This window comes from Mycteria americana, chromosome 1 (genome assembly GCF_035582795.1).
Source record: "Mycteria americana isolate JAX WOST 10 ecotype Jacksonville Zoo and Gardens chromosome 1, USCA_MyAme_1.0, whole genome shotgun sequence".
Classification (NCBI taxonomy): Eukaryota; Metazoa; Chordata; class Aves; order Ciconiiformes; family Ciconiidae; genus Mycteria; species Mycteria americana.
Window position 1 is genome coordinate 46,036,099 of NC_134365.1, and position 20,526 is coordinate 46,056,624.

Genomic DNA, 20,526 nt, shown 5'->3' on the forward strand with positions numbered 1-20,526 from the left:
TCTAACTCTTAAACAAAAACAGGGAATAATGCAAGTAAAAAAAAAAAAAAGGCATTTCTTTTTAGAGCAGAATTCTGTTCTTTTCCACTAATCAACAACTGAGACTTCTTGTTGCTAAGGCTGAATGAAAAAAACAAAAGGGTAATTAACGTCCTAGCTCATATTACCTAGCCTATTCTCCAGGAAGAATCAAGCATATGGAATATTTTGATAGTAAAGTTTTCACTCAATTTAACACAAGAGAAAAAAATCTGGATTTCAAATGCATCAGTCTTCATCCAAATGCTTTAAACACCACATCTAAAAGCGTACTGGTGTTTAGACTGTATACCAGTATCTATAGAGATACCAGTAATCCAGGATGGCCACTGACCAATGGAATTACTGGTCTAAGACCTTACGGTTTTCCGAAATCTTTCCAGACAGCTGACATCATTGCAAACATCTGCCCAGCAGGTATATAAATGAACTGACAGCAAACTGAGAAGAGGTCTTTTTAAGATGACAATTCAGAATACTTGTGTTTAACATTTCCTTAGTCAAAGAATGATAAAAGATCATACAGAGTAGCAGACACACGCAACCAATGAATTCACATGGAAGATGCGTCATGTTATTCACAAGTCACATGAAGGTAACATTTTAAGTCTTTTGCACTACTGATAAAAAAATTAGTAATTGCAAATAGTTGCAGTTTGCATTGTTTAAAATAAAAGCTGACAGCCTAGAATGACAAGAATCAAAACCGACTGCGTATGCCAAAACTTGCCTTCCCACTTTCTGGGCACTTTGCAGGTTTCTGCTCTTTAGTGTTTCCGCATGGAGCCATTCAAAATTGGCAATTACAGCGGTTATCAGAAAACAATATAGAAGAAAAAATATAAAACAGAATAAGCATGTCAAATTTACACTCCCTTTCTCTCCTAGAATGGACATGCCCATTTCAAGAAAAGCTCCCACATTTTCTGTTGGTGCACTACCTCATGACTTGTGTTCAGTTCTTCCTAAATGACATCACAGCACAAGGATTCAAAGCCTTGCAAAAAGTGTAACAAGATGAGGCTGACAAAGCCTCACGACACTGACACAAGAAACATTCTAGACAACTCAAACTCCTAAACTATTCCTCATTTGACAGCGCTTGTCATACAATTCAAAACTATTTATTTTTCCTATGTATTTTAAATAAGGATTTTTTTTTTTGCAGTTGACATCAACTTCTAAATGAGGTAATTTAATACTGTGAACAATTTAATACTGTAATACTGTAAATGTATTGCAAATCTTACTGAGCATGTCCTGAGAAATTTATTCCAAGACATTCCTTACTTTGATGTCTAAATAGTCTTCACTGTATGCAGAAAAAAACCTCAGTATTATTTCATGGCTGCCAAAGTAGACTGAGATAAAGGCAAAAGTATAATAGTATTCTCCTGTATAAACTTAAGGAAAATAGTTAACTTGCTTTATTGCAAACTTTTAGTCTTACTAAGAATGCTTTCATTTTATTAGACCAAAGATCACCGTTTGCATCTCCAAATCAAGAATTCTTTTTCTAAAATGTTCCAAAGAACAAAGATTAGAAACTTGATATACTCAACATACCAAAGTCTCAACCTATCTACCTGATCCATCATAGCTAGAAAGTCATACTTAGTTTATGAAGAAAATAAATCACCAAAGTATAAATCACCAAGCACAAAGTATAGGTTAAGTCTACACAATCAAACCATTTTTGGACCTTTGGTAAGTTTGATTCTTTGTGGAGAATGATAAATAATAGCCATCCAAGTATAGTTTATGTTCCTTGTTTTCATGTGCCAAACCCCATCCAACAGCACACAAAACACACTCCTAGCCTTGGCAGTTCATGAGGTACCAATTATGTTGCATGTATCATTTTACTCAAGTAAGCATAATCTTAGTAGTCACAATTGCAGGAAGTGTTAGAGCTAGAAAACAAATGCTTTACGCTACGTAGATTTATGTTCAGATGGCGCTAGGCTCTAACGATTTCAAATTCAGGATATTACCTAGCTAACAGAATATATGTTTAGAAATACAGGCCATTTATTTTCAAGGTACCGGATCTCTCTCACTCTCAGCATAGAATACATGCTTTCAGGATGAATATCCTCCACTATTGGACTCACGAGATAAATCAAGCCAATGACAGAAGTCATATAGAAGCAAAAAGACATTATTTATTAAAATTAATAAAATGTCCACAGGTAACTCAAGACCTGTAATTAAGATGTATGCAGAGGTTTATGTATTTTGCTGTATTTTCTGAAGAAGAAACTCCATTTGTAAGTTTAGATTTGGCTGTCCTCTTTTTGTCTTCTTACTCAATATTTTATAAGCTTCCATTTTCTTTTGCTTGTACAACCGTTGAGCTGCTTCTCTTTGTTGTTTTCTTTTTTCTGCTTCCTGAAATTAAACAGATATGATTATGAAATAATTACATACCTTCTGTGACTATGAAGCTATCTATAAGCAATAAAATTTATTTTTGTAAAGATGCTGGCAATTAGGTATTGTACTGACACTAGAAACATCATTACTCCTAAAAGCCAAATCAGGACTCTCTTTCAGCGCATACTGCAATCAAAAGATATTATATTGCCTAAAGCTTCAAGAGAATAGCCAAGTTTTCTTCAGCAGAACATCCTACAGTAAGGTTTGTCACTAAAATATGTACTACTTCCTTTCTGCGAAATGAGTTCCTTGACTTTTTTCCTTAAATGACAAAGTGGCAAAAATTTCCCACTTTCTCCTCTTGAGTGCAAGAAAGAAAGAGTTTGATCCAGTGGCCCCCATGTAAATGTCTTGCCAATCCAGATGCGCTAGGATACTGGCCACATCTGCATGGGACTGGCAGATAGGATATGGGACATATCTGGAGCTGGAAGTTGAGCAAGTTTGTAATACTAGGATAGTATCGCAAGCAGCATTACCTAGGGCAACTTAATCAGGACCAAACTATTAGTGACCTGTCCTCTTCAAAGCAACACAGACTGCTGTCTTTATTGAGAGAGGGGAGGGGGGAAAAAAAAAAACAACAAACAAACAACTAACCAAATTTTCAACTGTACAAACTTTCCGTGTTGAGAGGACAGCACACATGCAACCAAAACACTAATGGAGGCACTTACACTATATGGATAATCATCATATTATGTTCAGTTTTTATCAAGCAGCTTACACCCCTGTCCTCGTTTCAGAGAATGTGCTGGTTTTGGTTGGGACAGTGTTAATTTTCTTTATAGTAGCTAGTATGGGACTACAGCTTACACCCCCTTCTCTAGTGTTGTACTTTTAGTAAGGAATTTGGGCAAACATCCACAACAAACAAGCTAACTAGCTTGCTTCACTTATAGCATGTCCTACCAAAATATGCAAGACATCACAAATCAGACTGAAAGACTGCTTCAGTTCATTTGGATGATTTCTTCTCACAAAATTTATTCTTTGAAATGTAGTGCCATGCTGACCACAAAGGCAGATGTTTCTGTAGAATGCTCAAACAGATGATAATTTATCAATTATGTTATTGTTTTCCATAACATAACTAGCTTCTGTGATGTACAAAAATCAGTAAGAATGCTCTGTGATGTAGAATATAAAATTAACCAGAAATGACCCAAGAAAATAATTCTAAATAGAAATCTAAGAGGCCCCTGGGGGGAAGAAAAACCAAACAAACCTGCAAATATAACATCTCTCCATTCAGAATGCTTCACATATTTTACCCTAACAGTGATTAATATTTTTCATTCCTTTTTTTTTTTTAAGCCAGAGTAGCATCAACTAACTTACCTGTAATTCACTTCCTATCTAATAATTTTACTGCTGTTCAGCATACTGTTGTAAACAACATTCATTCAAGCTACCAACCAAATGCTTACTCAAGGCAAGAACATTTATCTTACTTAGGTAGTTGTTACTTACGTTCGTATTTTTCCTGATTTCTACTAAATCCTAGCTTTTTTATAGTGTGGAGGCCAAAACTGTGACTTTAAGCTTATTTCTTTTCCCAAAATAAATAGCAGCAAATCCAGTGTTTGCTAACTTATGTGAAGGTAAAGTATGTGATCATCATACCAGTATTCCACATAAATGATTACTGTTATTGTGGCACTTAGTTACTGTTTGTTTTGCCTAAATATCTTGAATAAGACCAAAAATGCTAACACCTTCCCTCAGGCAACTCTTCTGTGCTGCTCAAAGAAAACTCCTTTCAGTCTTGCTGGGTTTTCGTTTGTTCCTATTTCCTCTAAATAAGCTGGTCATAGCCTTCGTTTCTTTTAGCATGATCTGTATCTAACATTCAAAAAAGAAGCTCTCAGCTGAACAACCATGTAACTTGCCCAGAATCACAGATCAGCTTGCAAAAAACTACTCTAGTTTTCAATACAGCTAAACTGAAGAAATAATATGTTTTAACCAGCTATAAACTTATGTAATATTTATACAGCAGTTACTGAAATTTAGTTTGTGAGCAGCAAGTTACACAACTTCTATAATGTTACAATATGTGCCATTTTACAGTGCAACAAACAATGTACTGGGAGAGAAGAAAACTAACTAAATAAGGATGTCTCAAATAAATAACTCAACTGAGTTATTCAACAATGATAATATCAAGATACGCCCTGTAAGAATAAGTCCCATTAAATTAGAATGAGGGGAAAAATTACTAAAGATTTTGGCCGTGGATATGATTACATTTAGTTGTTTCACTGTTGGTCAAAGCACATAAAAAGGTAAAATGAAGACTGCATTATGACAACACCATAAGAAATAGGATGGATATTTCATTTTTCATCACAAGATTATGGTATTGTTATTACTTCCCCTTCTACAATATTTAAGAGGTCTAGCATAATCCACTGGGATACGCAGATCAAGCTCTAAGTTTTTCTTGATGTACCAACTGACATAATAAAATCCGCTAACGGCAACTGCAAGACAAAAATAGTAAGAGCAAAGACAACAGTAACTTCAAACATCTGCATGCCTCAATATTTCTGTCCAGCTGAAAAAGACTGAAAGAATACCAATACCTGTGTTCCTCTCGTACGGTCCTCTTTGGGTCCAGATGGAAGACCGACAGGTAGAAATGGTATTAATCTAGTCTTTGTCTACAATCAAGAAAGATGTCTGTTTAAGATTTACCTCTTTCTTTCTGGCACGCTCAGCCTTTATTTTCTCATACTCTTCTTTTGCCTTCTGATTGGACGTTTTCTTCTTAAACTTCCCTTCAGTCATAACTGACCTATGAGAAAAAGTACATGTACTTCAGGTACGGACTATCACCAAGCAGACATAACCATATATCCCATAGCCACTGCAGAATCAGAGTATAGCCTTCCACTCTTTCACTGTTTTTTGCATATTTGGGGAAGTTAATTAGAAATACAGATTTACAGATTACATAAGTGACAAGCAAGGCTCATCCTTCTACACTGAATGGATACCAATTTGCACTACTCTTACATGATACCCAATGCCACTATATGTCATGTGATAAGCATCTAGCATGAATGAAAACACAGCAAATTAAACTCCTCCAATGCCGAGTGTATTGAAGACTGGACTGCACAGAACTTTTAGTAACACATATACCTTACCTGCTGGATCTTCACATGGATGGTGTTTCACCAGGTTTAAAGAGTGCCTAAAAGAGGTTTTTTCCCCATCATACTAGCTCTTCAGAGCTAGAAAAACTGAATGCACTGGCTTAGAGCTGTGTTATCTCTTTCTAGTTCTGACATATGGATGCAACTGCAGAGATATGAGCACAGCCAGCTGTTACCAGATTGCCTGCCAGAGAAGTCAGGCTGACATGGCAAGGTGAAAAAACACAGTAGTAACAATGCCTTTCTAAAAGTTTATTCTTGAAGGAGATGGTATATTATGGTCCTTAATGTTCTGAAATTAGGAACTGAATTTTCCTTCACAGTTTCAATACAAAAAACTGCCCAGGAATCTTTCAAAGAAAACAGTAAAGAAAACCAGTGCCATTTGCCTGGCATTTACTGTCACGCTACTTTGAGTAGATTTTTCTGGTTATTTAGTTCTAAATTTTTTTTCTGATTTACAATAAAGCTATTACATAAACAGTGACATTTCACACTTGAAAAACATAAGCTTTGCTAGACAGTTAACAGCTGTTCACAAAACAAGTTTTTGATTATTATTCACACTACAAAAGATTGAGGACTAGCCATCATCATCTAGGACATTTCAGACAGATGATCAAAAGGGACAGTGAAGGTATTTACTCATACTTTCATTTAGAAATACCACACTTTTCAGGAGAGAAAAAACCCCAAAAATCTTTGCTTCATTCTCATCTCCATCTTGTGGCGATACTGCGTAATGACAGCTCATCTTCTCAGAAGTACAAAACTACTTAAATTACAATATATCCTAAAATAGAATTACGTAACCGAAGTCTTATTTTACATCCCCACAGAACACTGAAGTCTACCTAACAGATTTTACGCATCACCTCACCTCACAGATTAGCAGACAGATTTTTTCAGAATTATTAATTCTGGTTTACAATCACAATGACCATAGTTTAAGCAAAAGTAAAAAACCCTCTGGTTTAAAGAAAAATAGTCCTGTTTCAGACATGCCCACGAATTAGCTGCCTATTCCAGACAAAACCCTACCTTTCTCCCACTGCTGGGCTTAGATCTGAATGCCTTTCCCCCCTCTCCTGAGCCTTCTTCCCTGGAAAGTTTAGATGTAGATACACCTGGAAATTCAAAGAGTTATGGCACTCCTTGTCCTGGGGACAAAAAGGCATTATCTCAATCACCGCACTTGAATGCTGTTTAAAAACACTGCCATGACAGTGTTAGACCTGAGTGACTATGGCTTTTCATTTTACTGACATACCTAATCAAGATTTCAGGGGGAATTACTGTCACACGGTCACACTGAAAGAATGGTTTAAGTTCTCTGACATTTGTTAGACCGCAAATTAAAAACTCCGTTTGACTTTTCCCAGTTATTATAAGTAAATTTAAAACAAAGCAAAAAAGCAAAAACCCAAACACCACTGGCAAACTATTATGACATCTCTATTATTTAAAATTATTACTTTGATCAAAAATACTTTACTGCCTTAAGGTTTTACTAAATCCTCCATTTCGTTTTTTTGGGGGTTTTTTTGTTGTTGTTTTTTTTTTTTTTTTTTTAAAGTTCATAGCTAAAATCCCCCCAAAACTAACCATACCACAAAAGGATAACTGCACATAATATTGCTCATTCTAACAGAAAAACAGTGCAATATGAAGAAAACTTATCAAACTGGGAACAGAAAGATAATGCAAAAAACGTTCCTGAAAAGTGACATTAATTTAAAAATACTGAAAATCAATTCAAAGGAAAAATCTGTAAACTCAAAAGCACACTACCTGAAACACAGGCTCTTGTCTTTGTAGGCATGGTGAGAAATTAGCCAAATACTTAATGCTCTTGGGCTGAACCTTATCCTTAAAGTACAGTGGTAACTGTCATATTATTTCTGTGGAATCAAGCCCTAAACATCATCAATTTTGCTTTTTGATTCTGATGCAAACACAACAAAGCTGCATGTTTAAATTTTCTAACAATTAGGAAAAACATTTAAGACCTAATGGCATTTTTTTAGTACAGCAAATCACCATACTGAAGTCCATGTAAAGTACAAGATCTAAAATATTTCTTTAATGATGGAAACAACTATTTGTTTTTAGAGACGTATTTCAAAAACTTACTCTACTGCGTTAAGTTTTTCTTCTGATAAAACTGAATCATCTGGAGCCCTGCGCCGTTTCTTAAGCATTTCTTCCTCGGCTAGGTAAAGATGTTTCAAGTGCTCTGGATAAGTATCGGTAAACTGATTATCCTGTTGTGAATGGACCTTTCTTCCCTTTTTCAACAATTTCCTGTATTGTCTTTCGATCTTCTGTTTTCTCCGAAATGCAAATCCTCGTCCTGAAACCATAAGAAAAAGGGTTAAATACACCTGCACTGAGGTAGTACCAAACCATTCAGTTGTTGCCAGGACCATTTCAATCCATTTTTCCTTCCAAAATAGGAAAAAAAACCACTATTTGTGCTAATTTTAATAAGGACCAGTCAAAAATTCAAAGAAAAAGGACTGTTATAAGCCTGTTCCCTCCTGATGCATTGCAGCTTGTACAGATTTACTGAAAATTATCACCTAAACCCTTGAAACAACACGCCATTGCAAACATACTACTTAATGCACACTCAACGTTATACACCTTTGTCAATACTTTCTGAATCCAGTGAAAGCATGTATTAACATTTCACTTCTCTCCTACTTTTGACAGCTTCATAAGCAACATCAGAATAGATTCCTAAAGATAGTCTCAAGAAGACCATGATAATAGTAATACTGGCTGCTTAAGCAGTCTGCAGCTGCAATGCCACAGGAAAAAAGTCTCTAAATCGCTGTATTATACTATATTAATATCCCATTATACATTTTCACACAAATAATATTTTTATTGCTACTACCTTCTTCCTACACCTGTCCAGGAAAAGCTTTGCTGCAACTACAAAAGTATGCTACATCACAGAATGATTTAACCTTAAAGGAAACATCAGATAGTGGTTGTTTCACTCTCAATCATTAGATAACCACTTATCAATCTTAAGTTAAACATGCCTTTTTCCTAATATGTTAATATGTTACCTTTTATTGCATTAGTCTTAACAAGTACTAACTTTTATAATATTCATTAACAAAATAGTTTCTAAAGGCAGCAAGTCCAAATTAGTCCCGACTTTTCCTTTGATTCTTTCTCCAAAGTTGAAATTTCAGAAAAGTGCTGTAAAAGTCGATGTTCTTTTTCCTATTAGTTTATTTTTATATTTGCATACCTACCAGTCAATAATCCGAATCTGTTTCCAAATATACTTCTATTTTAAATATACAGCTTCACAGAAAACTGAAAGTGGTCCTAAAACGGAGAACCATCGCTACCCGGCCCGAGCGCACCACCAAAAGGAGCCGGCTCTGCAATCCTGAGGTCCGGGAGCTGCAGCCGGACACAGGCTGTCCCCAGCCCCCCTTGCAGCCACCAGCCCCGAGCCGATGACGGACCACTCGCGTAACGTGCGTGTAACCACCGCTCGGGCAGCGGGCGAGGACGGGTCTCCGAGCTCCGCGACACGTAACCCCTCACTAACGCAGGCAGGTCTGGCCCCGGCCCGGGCCGCCAGGGCCGAGCCAGCTCAGCGGCACGGCGGGAGGCCACGGGCCGCGGCCAGCGGGGCCAGGCCGGGCCGGGCCGGGCCTCCCCCGGCGCCGTCTCTCCCACCGTGACGCCGCCTCGGGCCCGCCAGGGGCCGGTCCCGGCTGCCCCCCGCCCTCGACTCACCCTCCTGGACGCTGCCCACGACGTCGCGCAGCAAGACGGGCCTCCACAGCCGCTTTCGGCGGGGACCGCGGGCCACGGCGCCCGCATTTTCCGCCGCCGGTCCCGGCCCGCCGCGCCGCGCCGCCGCCATCGCTCTCCCGGCGTCGCGCAGCGAGAGACGTCACCGAGCTGCGCCGCAGCCACTCGGCGCTCGATTCACCCGCCTCCGTAGCTGACGGCGGCGGCCCGGCCAGCGGCCCCGACGAGCCGAGCGCAGGCCCCCGCCTTGCGCGGCGCCATGTCGCGGCCGCCCCGCGCGCTGCCGCCCCAGCTGCCTCCGGCGGCGGCGGCGGGGACGCTGCGGCGCGTGGCGCGGTTCCTGGCGCGCGCGCTGCCGCTGTGCCGCGCGCACACGGTGGAGTTCTACACGCGCGGGCTGTGGGAGCGGCTGGTGGCGCCGCGCCCCGCCGCCGTGCTGGAGGCGCTGCGCGCTGCCGGGCCGCTGGCGCTGCGGCGCCCCCTGGGGGAGGCCTCCGGCGCCGCGGCGGCGCTGTGGGGTGAGTCGGGGCGGGGGGCGCCGGCGGGGCGGGGCCGGGGCGAGGGGTCCGCAGGGCGCGGGGGTCCGCAGGCCCCGCGCAGGGCCCCGCTCTCGGGGCGGGAGCCCGCGGGGCCGGTGGCGTTCACGGCGCCGCTGCTCAGGGAGGTGCGACGGCCCACAGAGGTGTTGCGGCAGCGCGGGCTCCCGTGGCAGCGCAGCGGGCTCCCGTTGTGCGTGGGCTGCTGGGGCCACCTGTAGCCGCCTCCCGTTGTGCGTGGGCTGCTGGGGCCACCTGTAGCCGCCTCCCGTTGTGCGTGGGCTGCTGGGGCCACCTGTAGCCGCCTCCCGTTGTGCGTGGGCTGCTGGGGCCACCTGTGGGCCCCTCGGTGGCTCCCCCCTTCCCTCCCGCCTCATGCTCCACGTGTGACATCGGTTTCTTTTCTCGCTCTTAAGGCCCCCTCATTGTCCTCCTCTCTATGTTTAAAAGTATCTTCCTTGCTTTAATAAAAGAGGAGAATTCCACACCACTGTGCTGAGCTGCTTTTTTTCCCTACACCTTTTCCCGCTGCCTTCCGGGGCCGTTCCCGTGTTGTTGTTCCATTAGCCTGCCTTCAGCTGAAGCCCCTTCTGCTTTTTCGCGCCTGCGTTTGCACCAGCAGCGCTCATCTTTTCCAGGGTAACGGGATGTATTTGGAACCGTCACGGTTCAGATAAAGTATAGCCGTGGTGGGAGGAATTGCACTTCAGGAGGCTCTCGGTAGTGACAGTTGTGATGATGGTCTCATTTTATAAATTTCATCCTGTTCGTTTAGAAACGAAATGAAACTCCTAACTGTCAGACTCCTTCGCTCTGACTAATTTCTGAAGAACAGAAGTAAAATGAACCAAAAAAGACCCCTCCACATGAGTGGAAAGATGTAACAGTTAAAAGTCCTCCAAATGTCGAAACTCTGGAAATGTGGAGGACAGCTGGAAAAGGCTTAAAGACCACTTTCCTAAATATCTGTAATAATGAGTGTCTGGCAAAGGAAGACAGAAAGCAGTTTTATTTCTGACAAGACCTATTTAAGAAGCACTTCATATTTTTGGTAGTTTTCAAGTAACTCAAGATGAGGCCAGCTATGAAACTGTATTACTGAATTTACTGCAGTCCAAGTAGAAGGGAAGCATACCAGTAATATGCTTTCAGGCAGAGCACAGAAATGAAGATAAAGCATCTGACAGGTATGTTATTTGGGGGGACTGAGCCCCAGCAAAGAGATCAGTTTCAAAACTAAGGTAAAATCTTTGACAAAGGTCTTAGCCGAGAAAAACCTGCATCATGCCAAAGCTTATGGAACACAGATAGCTCTCGTGTAGCGTTAGCTCTGAAATGCTAGATGAAATGACACGTGAGACAGGAAAGCACACTGAGTGTAATGGAAGGGTCCACAGAAAGTAGCTGTGTACTTTTTGGCATAGAAGACAACCTAAGATAATGATTTGGATTTGGAAAGAGATTGAAGAACTGTGAATTGCTACGTCACTTGTAACATTTCTCTCTTGGATCTAAAGACCTTCAAAATACTAACTGTAAGACTCATTTTTAAAGGGTTGAGGTATCTGGGAAAAAAACCCACAGAATTTATTTGTGCATGAAAAAGACACTGGATTATGAATTAACTTCGAGAGCCAGATGGAAACAAGACAGTGGTCCAGTCAGCAAGCAAAAGTGTTGGGAAGCAGCGAGGAAAAACTTTTAATGTTTTTGACAGGTAATGTCAGAGTCAGAACTGATTCAGAGCAATGGGACATAAAATTAAATGTAAATAGAGGCTGGAACAAAACTATTAGATGAAGTCATCAAAAAGAAAACACTAAAGGAAAATTACCCTGATCTTACCTGTTTCTACGGGAAAGCCCATGAAATGATTCAGACACTGAAGTGGTGGCCTGTAGAGTAGAAAGAGAATCAGGAAGGCAGAGTATTGTTTTGTAGATTTTAAAATTGGAAAATCATTTAATGATCTACATTCAAAATGCGTGTTACAGAATCTGATACAGAAATTACTGGAACAAAAGACAATTTATGGCTAAAATGAAGCACGTGTTTTAGAAGGGTATGAAGCCTTCACGCTGTCGCTAAAATACAACATTTCTTCTTCGGTTTCTGCAGGGGTTATTTCTGCTCATTAAAAAAAAGAGAATTTATTTTTGTCTAGCTTCAAAATTATAGTATGCTATTTAACATTTGGAAGATTTTGAGACACTCAAAATTTGTCCAGTATCGTGACAAAATTGGAGGTGATGTAATGGAATGGGCATGTGCTTGCTGATTTAGTGGTTCATGCCTGACTCGTTGGACTGCATGGTATCTGTCCATCCAGTCATATGCTGAAAATATATCGTAGTAGAATATGAGCTTCTCAGTGAAGGTACCTGCGAACATCTACCTATATTTGAAAATGAATGCACTGTTAGCCTGTATTCAAATTAGGATTGAGAAACTTAATATCATCGCTTGAGTGCATTAATACAACTTAATAACATTAGAGATCAGAAACCAACCGTTAGAGATCTTGAAACCCAGCATAAACAGAAATGACTCTTCCGTATATTCCTCTAAAATATTAATTGTATGTGTCATTGTTCTTCAAAATTATCAGATATTTAAATGTTAGTTATTTATATTTACCTTGAAATGGGTACTAAAAGGCTCTCATAACATGCTATAATTCAATAGAACTACTTTTTTTTGGAGTGTGGCTATGAGAATAGATTTATTTTGCATGGTCAAATGACATTGTGGTCATGTACCCCAAATACCTTACTCGAAATACCTGTAAAATGAGTTTGATTTCACATGGTAAAACCTTTGCTTCCTAAGAGTTTTAGAAGTTTTACATTTATACATTCACAATCCCCAAACTATTATGAAAAGTTTTCTAGAATCTGTTCTAATAGGGATCCCAAATTAAATTATAGGGAAACATAAGCTACATTTGACAGAACTGATCTGAAAATGTGAAGTTGTCAGTTCATACTTGCATAGCTCTGCAAACTAAAAAGTGACATTATTGCATATTGGCACAAAACTGTTATTCTGCACAATATTTTATGTTACTATAGGGATTTTGACAAATACATATGCTGAATTGTAGTTTTAGAAGCAAGCAAGAAATGACAATTCTGTTGTACAGTATTATATGCAAGAAGATAATCATGTTATAGAACATTACATGTTCTGTAAATCAGTTTCAAAGAATATTTTCAGATACTCGTCAGATGATATTTCATTATAATGACCATATAAAGGGTAGAACCCTTGTTTTCAGTTGTACCCTACAGAAAAATTTCAGATCCATTTTTAGATGTAGAAAACTGTTTTATATTTTTATACATCAGAAAGCTGACATTTGCCATATTGCATCTTGTTTATCACGTCATTGCTGTAAATTGGACACAGGCACAGAAAAATCTGTGTTTAAGTATTTTCATATTTTACTGTAAATTACTGTTTGTACTACAATTCCAATTTTTTGGCATATCTATCTTTCCTCTGAAGATTTATTTGCAAATGAATGAACTGGTTAAAAGACATACTAGATTTCATCTTGTGAGCAACCAAAGTAGAAACATTTTGAGAAAAGTAACATTTTTAATAGTCATAAATAATATGTAGTCTGACAACTGCCATTCCATAGCTTAAAGTCATACTTCAGATACCTTAATATTGGTTTTTTTTCTTTTAGTTGGCAAGCTGGGATGACAATTTAAATTTGGTAGGAGTGTTACTACAGACGATATACTAGTGATCTTATATGAGATCCTACTAGTTCTGTTCATGTTCTTCCATCAGATAACTGAATTCAGGGAAATTATAGAACATGGGTATTACTGCATTTAATTTCAGTTAAGTGAGATTTGTAAGGAGAATTAATATACTTTATGTCAGGTGCTGAAAAAGTGAAAGCAGGCAAGCGGTGGGTATATAAGCTTTTCATGAATTCTGACAAGCAGAAAACTGCAGATTTCCATAATCAGTCTTTAACCTAGGAAAGTTATGAAGTTTCAAGATAAGTTGTATTTGTGCGATATAGCGGGATCAGCAGGAAGTAAGATGAAAGGAAGATTGGGTTGCTAAATATGGCGAACTCTAATCTGCAGAATATTTGCTTATGCTATTGATCTTGGTGAGCTATTTGAAAGTCATGTGGGAAAAATAAGGATAAATTTCTTCAGGGTTTACTGATTTTCCACATCAGTGTCAGGGTAGTGTGGTGTAAGATGGGCATATGCATGGTTGATAACAGTTTTCTTTTTGTACTGTAGCAAGTTTGTATATGTAATTCACATGATGTTTATTTCCCCAGTGATTGTTGGGTGAAAGTTGCCAATGAGGTATATAATATGTATTCCTTACAGAGGAGATGAGAGATACTGGTTTTTCTGTCTTTTGGATGATGGCTGGTGCTGTGGAAGCAGAGTGTGTACTCAATGGCATTCTTATGTTTGGTAATTTGGTAGATGTTAAGGGTATGGCCATTACCGTGTTCAAGCAGTCGATGTTGATCCAGTTTGAAGAAAGATGATTATAGACATTGCAGTAGAAATTGATGAGCGAGCCCTAGCCTTCACTCCAGATATATCTGGAGTATAATTACCTAAACAAAATAATTAACTCACGGTAGCTTGTGGAGGCGTGTCATCCTTGTGTGCGTATTTGTGCTCATTTTTTGAATTAACTGTTCTCTGCTCAGAATGACTTTTCTAGATGAAGATATATATATATATATATGCTGGCCTAGACCTTGTAGAACCTTCCGTTGGACTGGGATGCCATGCTGGGTTGAGGTGGTAGGCAGGTCTGATGCTTTGAAACAAACCTTTTCCAGTATCTGTTTCAGTACCGTGCATTGAAGAGCTGGTGTTAACATTGGCATAGTGAGTTTATGTCCAATAAAGGAAACTAATGTACTTAAAGATCCTGCCTATTGTAGCAAAACAAACATGTCTCAAGTATCGAAATAGATCATGTTTATAAACAACATATAGGTGCCTAATTTGTCAGTGACGTTTGCATTCATTTCTGCCTTTTGAACTAAAGCAAATACATAAATGTAATATTTATGACACCTATAGGATATTTCAGGTTGTTTTATATTTTTTCTGTTTATTTCTACTAATACTACTAGAAAGTTTACATTAAGAACAATTCTAAGCTGCTTAATATTACTGAAAGAATGCATATATTACTGAAAGAATGCACTTGGAGTCAACAAAGGCATCTTCTAATGGACTCGTGTGACAGTGACATGTTTTCATGAATTTTATTGCTATCCTGTTATATAGAGGAAGAACAGCAGTATTTCTTCTTGTACCCCCAAGTATCTGATGTCACTGTAATGATAGAAAGCGTATTTTTTTCCACTAGTGATACAGTTCAGTGTATTTAAAATATAAAGGTCAATTAAAACCACCCAATATCTAGCCAGACATTTTGAAAAAATACTGCTTATAAACCAAAATACATTTAACATGTATGTATGAAAATTAAAATTACAAAAATCAAATTTTATTCAGATGTTTCTTATGCATCTCACGTTAAAGAAATATTTTGTAACAGGATGACATTCCAATGTACTTTCAGATCTCCTTTATTTCGTATAATGTTATGTCATGAAGAAAAGAAGTGGATTTGGGGGGAAAGGTTTTTGCTTGACTGATTTTTGTTTTGTTTTGTCATACAAGATTGGCCAGTGCATTAAAAAATGTGTGCCAGTTGCTAAAAAGCCTATATGTTTCAGTGTTACGTGCTCCAGTTTTCTAAAATGAAAAAAAAAAATCCAAACCATACTGGTCACTAAGGAAGTAAAATTTGGAGATAAAGAACAACATAAATGTATATTAGAATGGGCCAGACTTTTCTCCAGTGTGTTATACTAAATACTATACTAATTCAAAGGGGTCATAATATGCATGAAACAAAGTGGAACATCCACTTCTTATCAAGAAAATTAGATTTCTTCTTCACCTGGCAAAACCGCTGAACGGCTGGCTGGTCAAAATATCCCTCTGCACCTTTTGGCTTAATGTCTCATGTCTGTTGCTTTCTCAATAATTGTTGGCATATAATTGCTTGCTGAGTCTCTTAAACCTTGTTCTCCTTCTTGACAGATTAGTGATTTCTTCCCACTGCATCAGACCTAAAGATTTCTATGCATTTTTACTGATTCAGCCTACATTCATTTTGTGAATGTCTATAAATTTTCTGGAACGCTGTTCATTCCCAGAAAATCTAAAATAAGTTAAAAGAGTGAACCTCCCTTAAAAATAAACTGAAATTTTCTTCTTCAGCAATAAGTCAAGCTGTGAAAGTTTCTTGTACGAACTCCTTGCATAACATTTACCCAGCAGAAAGCAAAAATACTCTTTGTGTAGATATTCACCTCCTTTTACGGTTGTTGAAACTTTTTTTTTTTTTGGGGGGGGGGAGGTGGTTGGGAAGCAGTTCTGCACATTGTCCAAAAGTGTTTGATTGTCTTATCCCATTATATTAGTCTCCTCCATTATTTGCTTGATTTGAAGGTATTGTCAGAAAGGAAATTTATTTTTCTTCAGTCATTTCAAAATGCACACATCTAATTTCTTCTCTTTCTGTAACATATCTTACAGAGACATTGGAAAGCAAAATTACCCCTTCTCCCTAAAAACTGTATAGTCTTTATTCTGGTTTAGTGTTTCTCTCTGTTTCTGTTCTCGAGTACCATGTTACACCCTTATCCTTCATGAAGGTTCACTAACTAAAAGTTACTGGATGTTCAGAAGTTCAAATAAGAAAGTCGTTTATAGAGAAAGGTGGCTTTCTTTTTTGATTTTGTGGTAGAGAGAAGTAGGGTAAGAAGCGTCATGCAGACACTGAAATAATATTAATTCTAGCCATGGCTTAGACAATATTTATTCTTTCTTGGGTCCAAAGTTTGTTTGCTGGACTTAGGGCTTTGTAGTGCAATACCATGAAAATTAACGTGTTGACACTGTTGGGACTGTTTTCAATAAATTGTAATATATGCATGACCTTTAATTGTGGTCATACAAGAAAACTAAGAGCATTAGAGGTGATGTCAATAAAAAGAGCTATATCCATTGTCATGCAGGTGGGTAGGGCAGATTCGGGAAAGCTACCGTGCTAGGTATGTACTTGCTCAATGTCTACCCATGAGACAAAAGGCAATCCAGGAGACATTTTCTAAATCTTTGTAACAGTTTGTTTGCTGGAGTGGTTAATTTTTATATATTTTAAAAGAATTACAAATATTTAAAATTATTAGCAAAACTATGTAGAATTCACAAATCTTTTAGCTAAAATAGAGAGGAATTAGACAATACAAAACAATCTCAGAATTAATAAATGATTCATACCAATATGTTTCACTTAAAAATAAATGTACGTTTTAGAAACTAAGAACTAAGTAATACCAAACTGAAGCATTTCATCCTGAGTCAAACAAAATATGCGTTGGAATCTAACTTTGGCTCACACCTGATTGGTAATAAAAATTAATTTAATTCTCCCAGCAGATTCACCGGTTACAAAGCAGCTTGGAAAGTATGTGAATATAAAGATTGTAAATCAAAACATTTCATGTATTGAACAGCTGCATTTCTTAAAATAGCTGGTAGTGTATATTGTCAGATGGGAGTGACCAGGAAATGTATAATGAGCAAGTTTGTAAACAAAAGAGAAGTGATAATGTTGCCTGATTTCTCTTGTTGATTATACTAAAGTAGCTCTGCTAAAATAATAGATTTTTCCACATTTATTCAGCTAAGAGCAAAATTTGACCTTGGTTCTGAAGGGGGAATACAGCTGAAGAAAAATAATGAGTTTTCCCACTTGTGGAAGCAAAATAAGTGCTGACTTCTGTCTGATACTAAGTATTTATTGCTTGTCATTCTCTGTCAGCACTATTACAGAGATGTTAAGCAGTGTTTACAAAAATCTTGTCTTGTTCTTTTCTGTGCAGATGATGACACATTTTCCAATGTATTTTGTGAAAACTCTAAGAAGCTTATCAATGTACATTTATTTGCCCTGGCTGCTAAGTATTATTCTTTGTCCAACCTTGGAGTGTGTACCCCATTAGAAGACATACGTGAAGCACTGAGAGGAGACAATCAAGGAACAACAGGTATATTTACATTTGTATTTAAATTTTTACTTATTCACTATAGGACCTGCAGAGTTTTGGTTTTGGAGGGTGGTTTGTTGGGTTTTTTTCCTACATGCTTCTCACTTCAGTTTTCCTTTGTTCCTAGATAGTTTCCTTTGTTTAGAAAATGGATTCCCGTGCTAAAATTTGAGCAGAGGGGTCACAGCATTCAGTACCTACAGACCCTTCCTGAGATTCAGTTTTAAAGGGGATGAGATAGACAAGCAGGCACATCATTATTTGAGATATCTTGCTAATTCCCTTTGTTTTTCTACTCCCTGAGTGGCAGGAATCATGGTTGCTATTCTTGCTTTTGTTTAAAAGTCTCACCCTAAAATCTGGCAAGTGGGTTTTCTTGTTACATCTTTTGTTTAATATGAAATATGTGCTTTGGCATTTAGCTGAATATGGCCCAGTAAGTGTTTGATGTCTCCAAAAAAAAAACAAAAAAGATTTTATTCATTCTGTATGTTTTGGACCAATACCAATTATATGTCATAAAACTAGAGTAATTTCATTTTCTGTAGTTAAAGAAATTGAATTAAAACACTCAAGTTGGCATCAAGTTGGACACTGGAAGTCTTACTCCAGTTATATTTTTTGTATCAGATGATAAACTGGCATTTATACTTACTTGGACTGCCGTAATTTTCACTGAAAATGTGCTCTTCATGGAGTCCTCAGTCTTTATAGATTTGTCACTGTCTTTCAGATTTCTCATTAGGTTTTTGGAGACAGACTGAGCAGCTCTCTGCCTTTGCCTTCTAGTGTGTTTTACCCCTATAATATGTTAAAACTCTGATGTTTCTTCTAAGTGATAGCACCATTATATATATGTTGGGCATCTCTCCCATTTTCTACAGCAATCTTCTCTTTCCAATTTTGCCATTTTCCATGGTTGGCTCCTCAGTTTTTCATTTCTTCAGAAACACTAAAATGCCATAGCTAAGATAGTCTTAATGGTTTGTTCTGCATTGGTCTTACTTTCTGGCTTCTTTCCTTCTGCTCTTCTTTCATCTGAAGCCCTTTTTTCTTGTTTGACAACTGTATGCTTCTTTTCTTCCACTTGCTTTTTAGGTCTTTTCATTTTTATTATGCTCGCATTCCCTGTGTTCTGCTTAATTTTCTGTAATTCTTTAGTTCTACCTTGTTATACTCATACTTGAGTTCATACTTGGATTAGCTTTCTTAGGCAAAACTACAAGGATTCTTTCATCTTCTTGTCATGCAGAATGGAGCATCAGGAATAAGGCAATTGCTGAATATTTTGTTCTGTGTCTTGCAGGAGTGCTGCTTGGTTGGATAACTGGGTTTGTGATGCAGTAATTCTAAATTGTACTGCATAGAAAAAATAAAACGTGTTCCAAATGTATACAATGGTATTATAATTCAAAACCTTTGTGTTGAATTGGCAGTAAGTATCAGTTAAATTAACTTAATTGAAGTTCCTGGTAATCATTTGGCAGAAACAAAGTACCAAATTATGGATTCATAACGTGCAAGTTGCCAAATGAAAGTTTTGATCTTTTAACTTTAAGCTATTTTAGATATTTTGGACTTAATTCTGCATTTCAGCAAATATATTCATTTCCTGACATACTAAAGCTTGCAAGTCAAGAGAAGCGTTAAGTCTGAGAAAATTGGCAACTTCACGATGGCTTTGCTCATATTCTGAAAATATGCATCAGGATAATTCCATTTATGTTTCAGATGTTTTTAATACATTTTCTTGTTCTAAGACAAACATGCTTATGAGCCTATTCCCAAGGTTGCATACTTGCACAGTTCTCTAACTTCTTCACCATCTTAAGGTAGACATACCGCTATCATTTCTTTGAATAATTGGTAAGCACAAAGGTTTTAAGTGTATTGTGGACACAGCTACTCAGAATGGAGTTCTGAGTCTAAAGGGCTTTCTCCATTGCTTCCTAACGAAGGTCACTGTGGTCCTTACTGCACCATCAGGTTGCTTGCACTGAGCACACAGGGTCCAGAAGAGCCTGGCCAAAGGGAGGAAGCCAGCAGGGAGGATTTCCCTTGTTACAGGGTTCATATCTGATATAAGAAGTGAGGGTTGCTAGAGTATTGGATTAAGGGTACTCTCTACCTTTGCAATGTGTTTATGGCCAGGGTAGTAGTCATGCAGTGACTATTAATGAATCTGTCTTTAAATTCCATGTACTGGAATATCACTCCGCCTCAATGTTTTTTTTAGTGTATGGTTATCTCAGTTCCTCACTCTGGCTTATGGAATTAAGTCATAGTAGAGTAACTTCTGTATAGGTGGTGTTGGCTGGTGTGGACTGTGAATTTCCTTTTTTTTATCTGGTGTATCTGAATTTCCACAGGTAGCTGGGGTATAAAACCCCAGCACCCTGCCATAGGAGGTCTTAGGAAGATCTGCATT

At 38.3% G+C, this 20,526-nt stretch overlaps 2 protein-coding genes across 5 annotated transcripts in view; one reads left to right on the forward strand and one right to left on the reverse strand.

Moving 5' to 3' along the window:
• Positions 1-2,184: 2,184 nt before the first annotated feature.
• Positions 2,185-9,546, reverse strand: CCDC59 (coiled-coil domain containing 59). The gene is made up of 4 exons (XM_075496370.1): positions 9,411-9,546; positions 7,776-7,995; positions 5,179-5,278; positions 2,185-2,430 (listed from the first exon to the last, which is right to left on the reverse strand). Exons 1-4 carry the CDS (start codon positions 9,538-9,540, stop codon positions 2,269-2,271), a joined length of 612 nt encoding a protein of 203 aa, XP_075352485.1. The 5' UTR covers positions 9,541-9,546; the 3' UTR covers positions 2,185-2,268.
• The window catches only part of METTL25 (methyltransferase like 25), a 65,826-nt gene continuing 54,835 nt past the window's right edge, over positions 9,536-20,526 (forward strand). For 3 of the 4 annotated variants that reach the window (XR_012774826.1, XM_075496357.1, XM_075496342.1), the window contains exons 1-2: positions 9,557-9,946; positions 17,934-18,098. Coding sequence is in view for 3 of the 4 variants with exons in the window: in XM_075496357.1 (XP_075352472.1) it covers positions 9,688-9,946; positions 17,934-18,098 (424 nt within the window). In the remaining variant the exon portion in view is untranslated. Of the gene's footprint in view, positions 9,947-17,933; positions 18,099-20,526 lie in introns of all 4 variants that reach the window. The other variant, XM_075496333.1, reaches the window with a different exon arrangement.

Bases quoted from the DNA above. Each gene is read 5' to 3' on its own strand.
- CCDC59 (XM_075496370.1), bottom strand. From the start codon at position 9,540: ATGGCGGCGGCGCGGCGCGGCGGGCCGGGACCGGCGGCGGAAAATGCG. The intron at 7,996-9,410 runs GTGAGTCGAGGG...TTATGGTTTCAG, and splicing joins CGTGGGCAGCGTCCAGGAGG to GACGAGGATTTGCATTTCGG. The intron at 2,431-5,178 runs GTAAATCTTAAA...GTTTAATTTCAG, and splicing joins AGCGTGCCAGAAAGAAAGAG to GAAGCAGAAAAAAGAAAACA.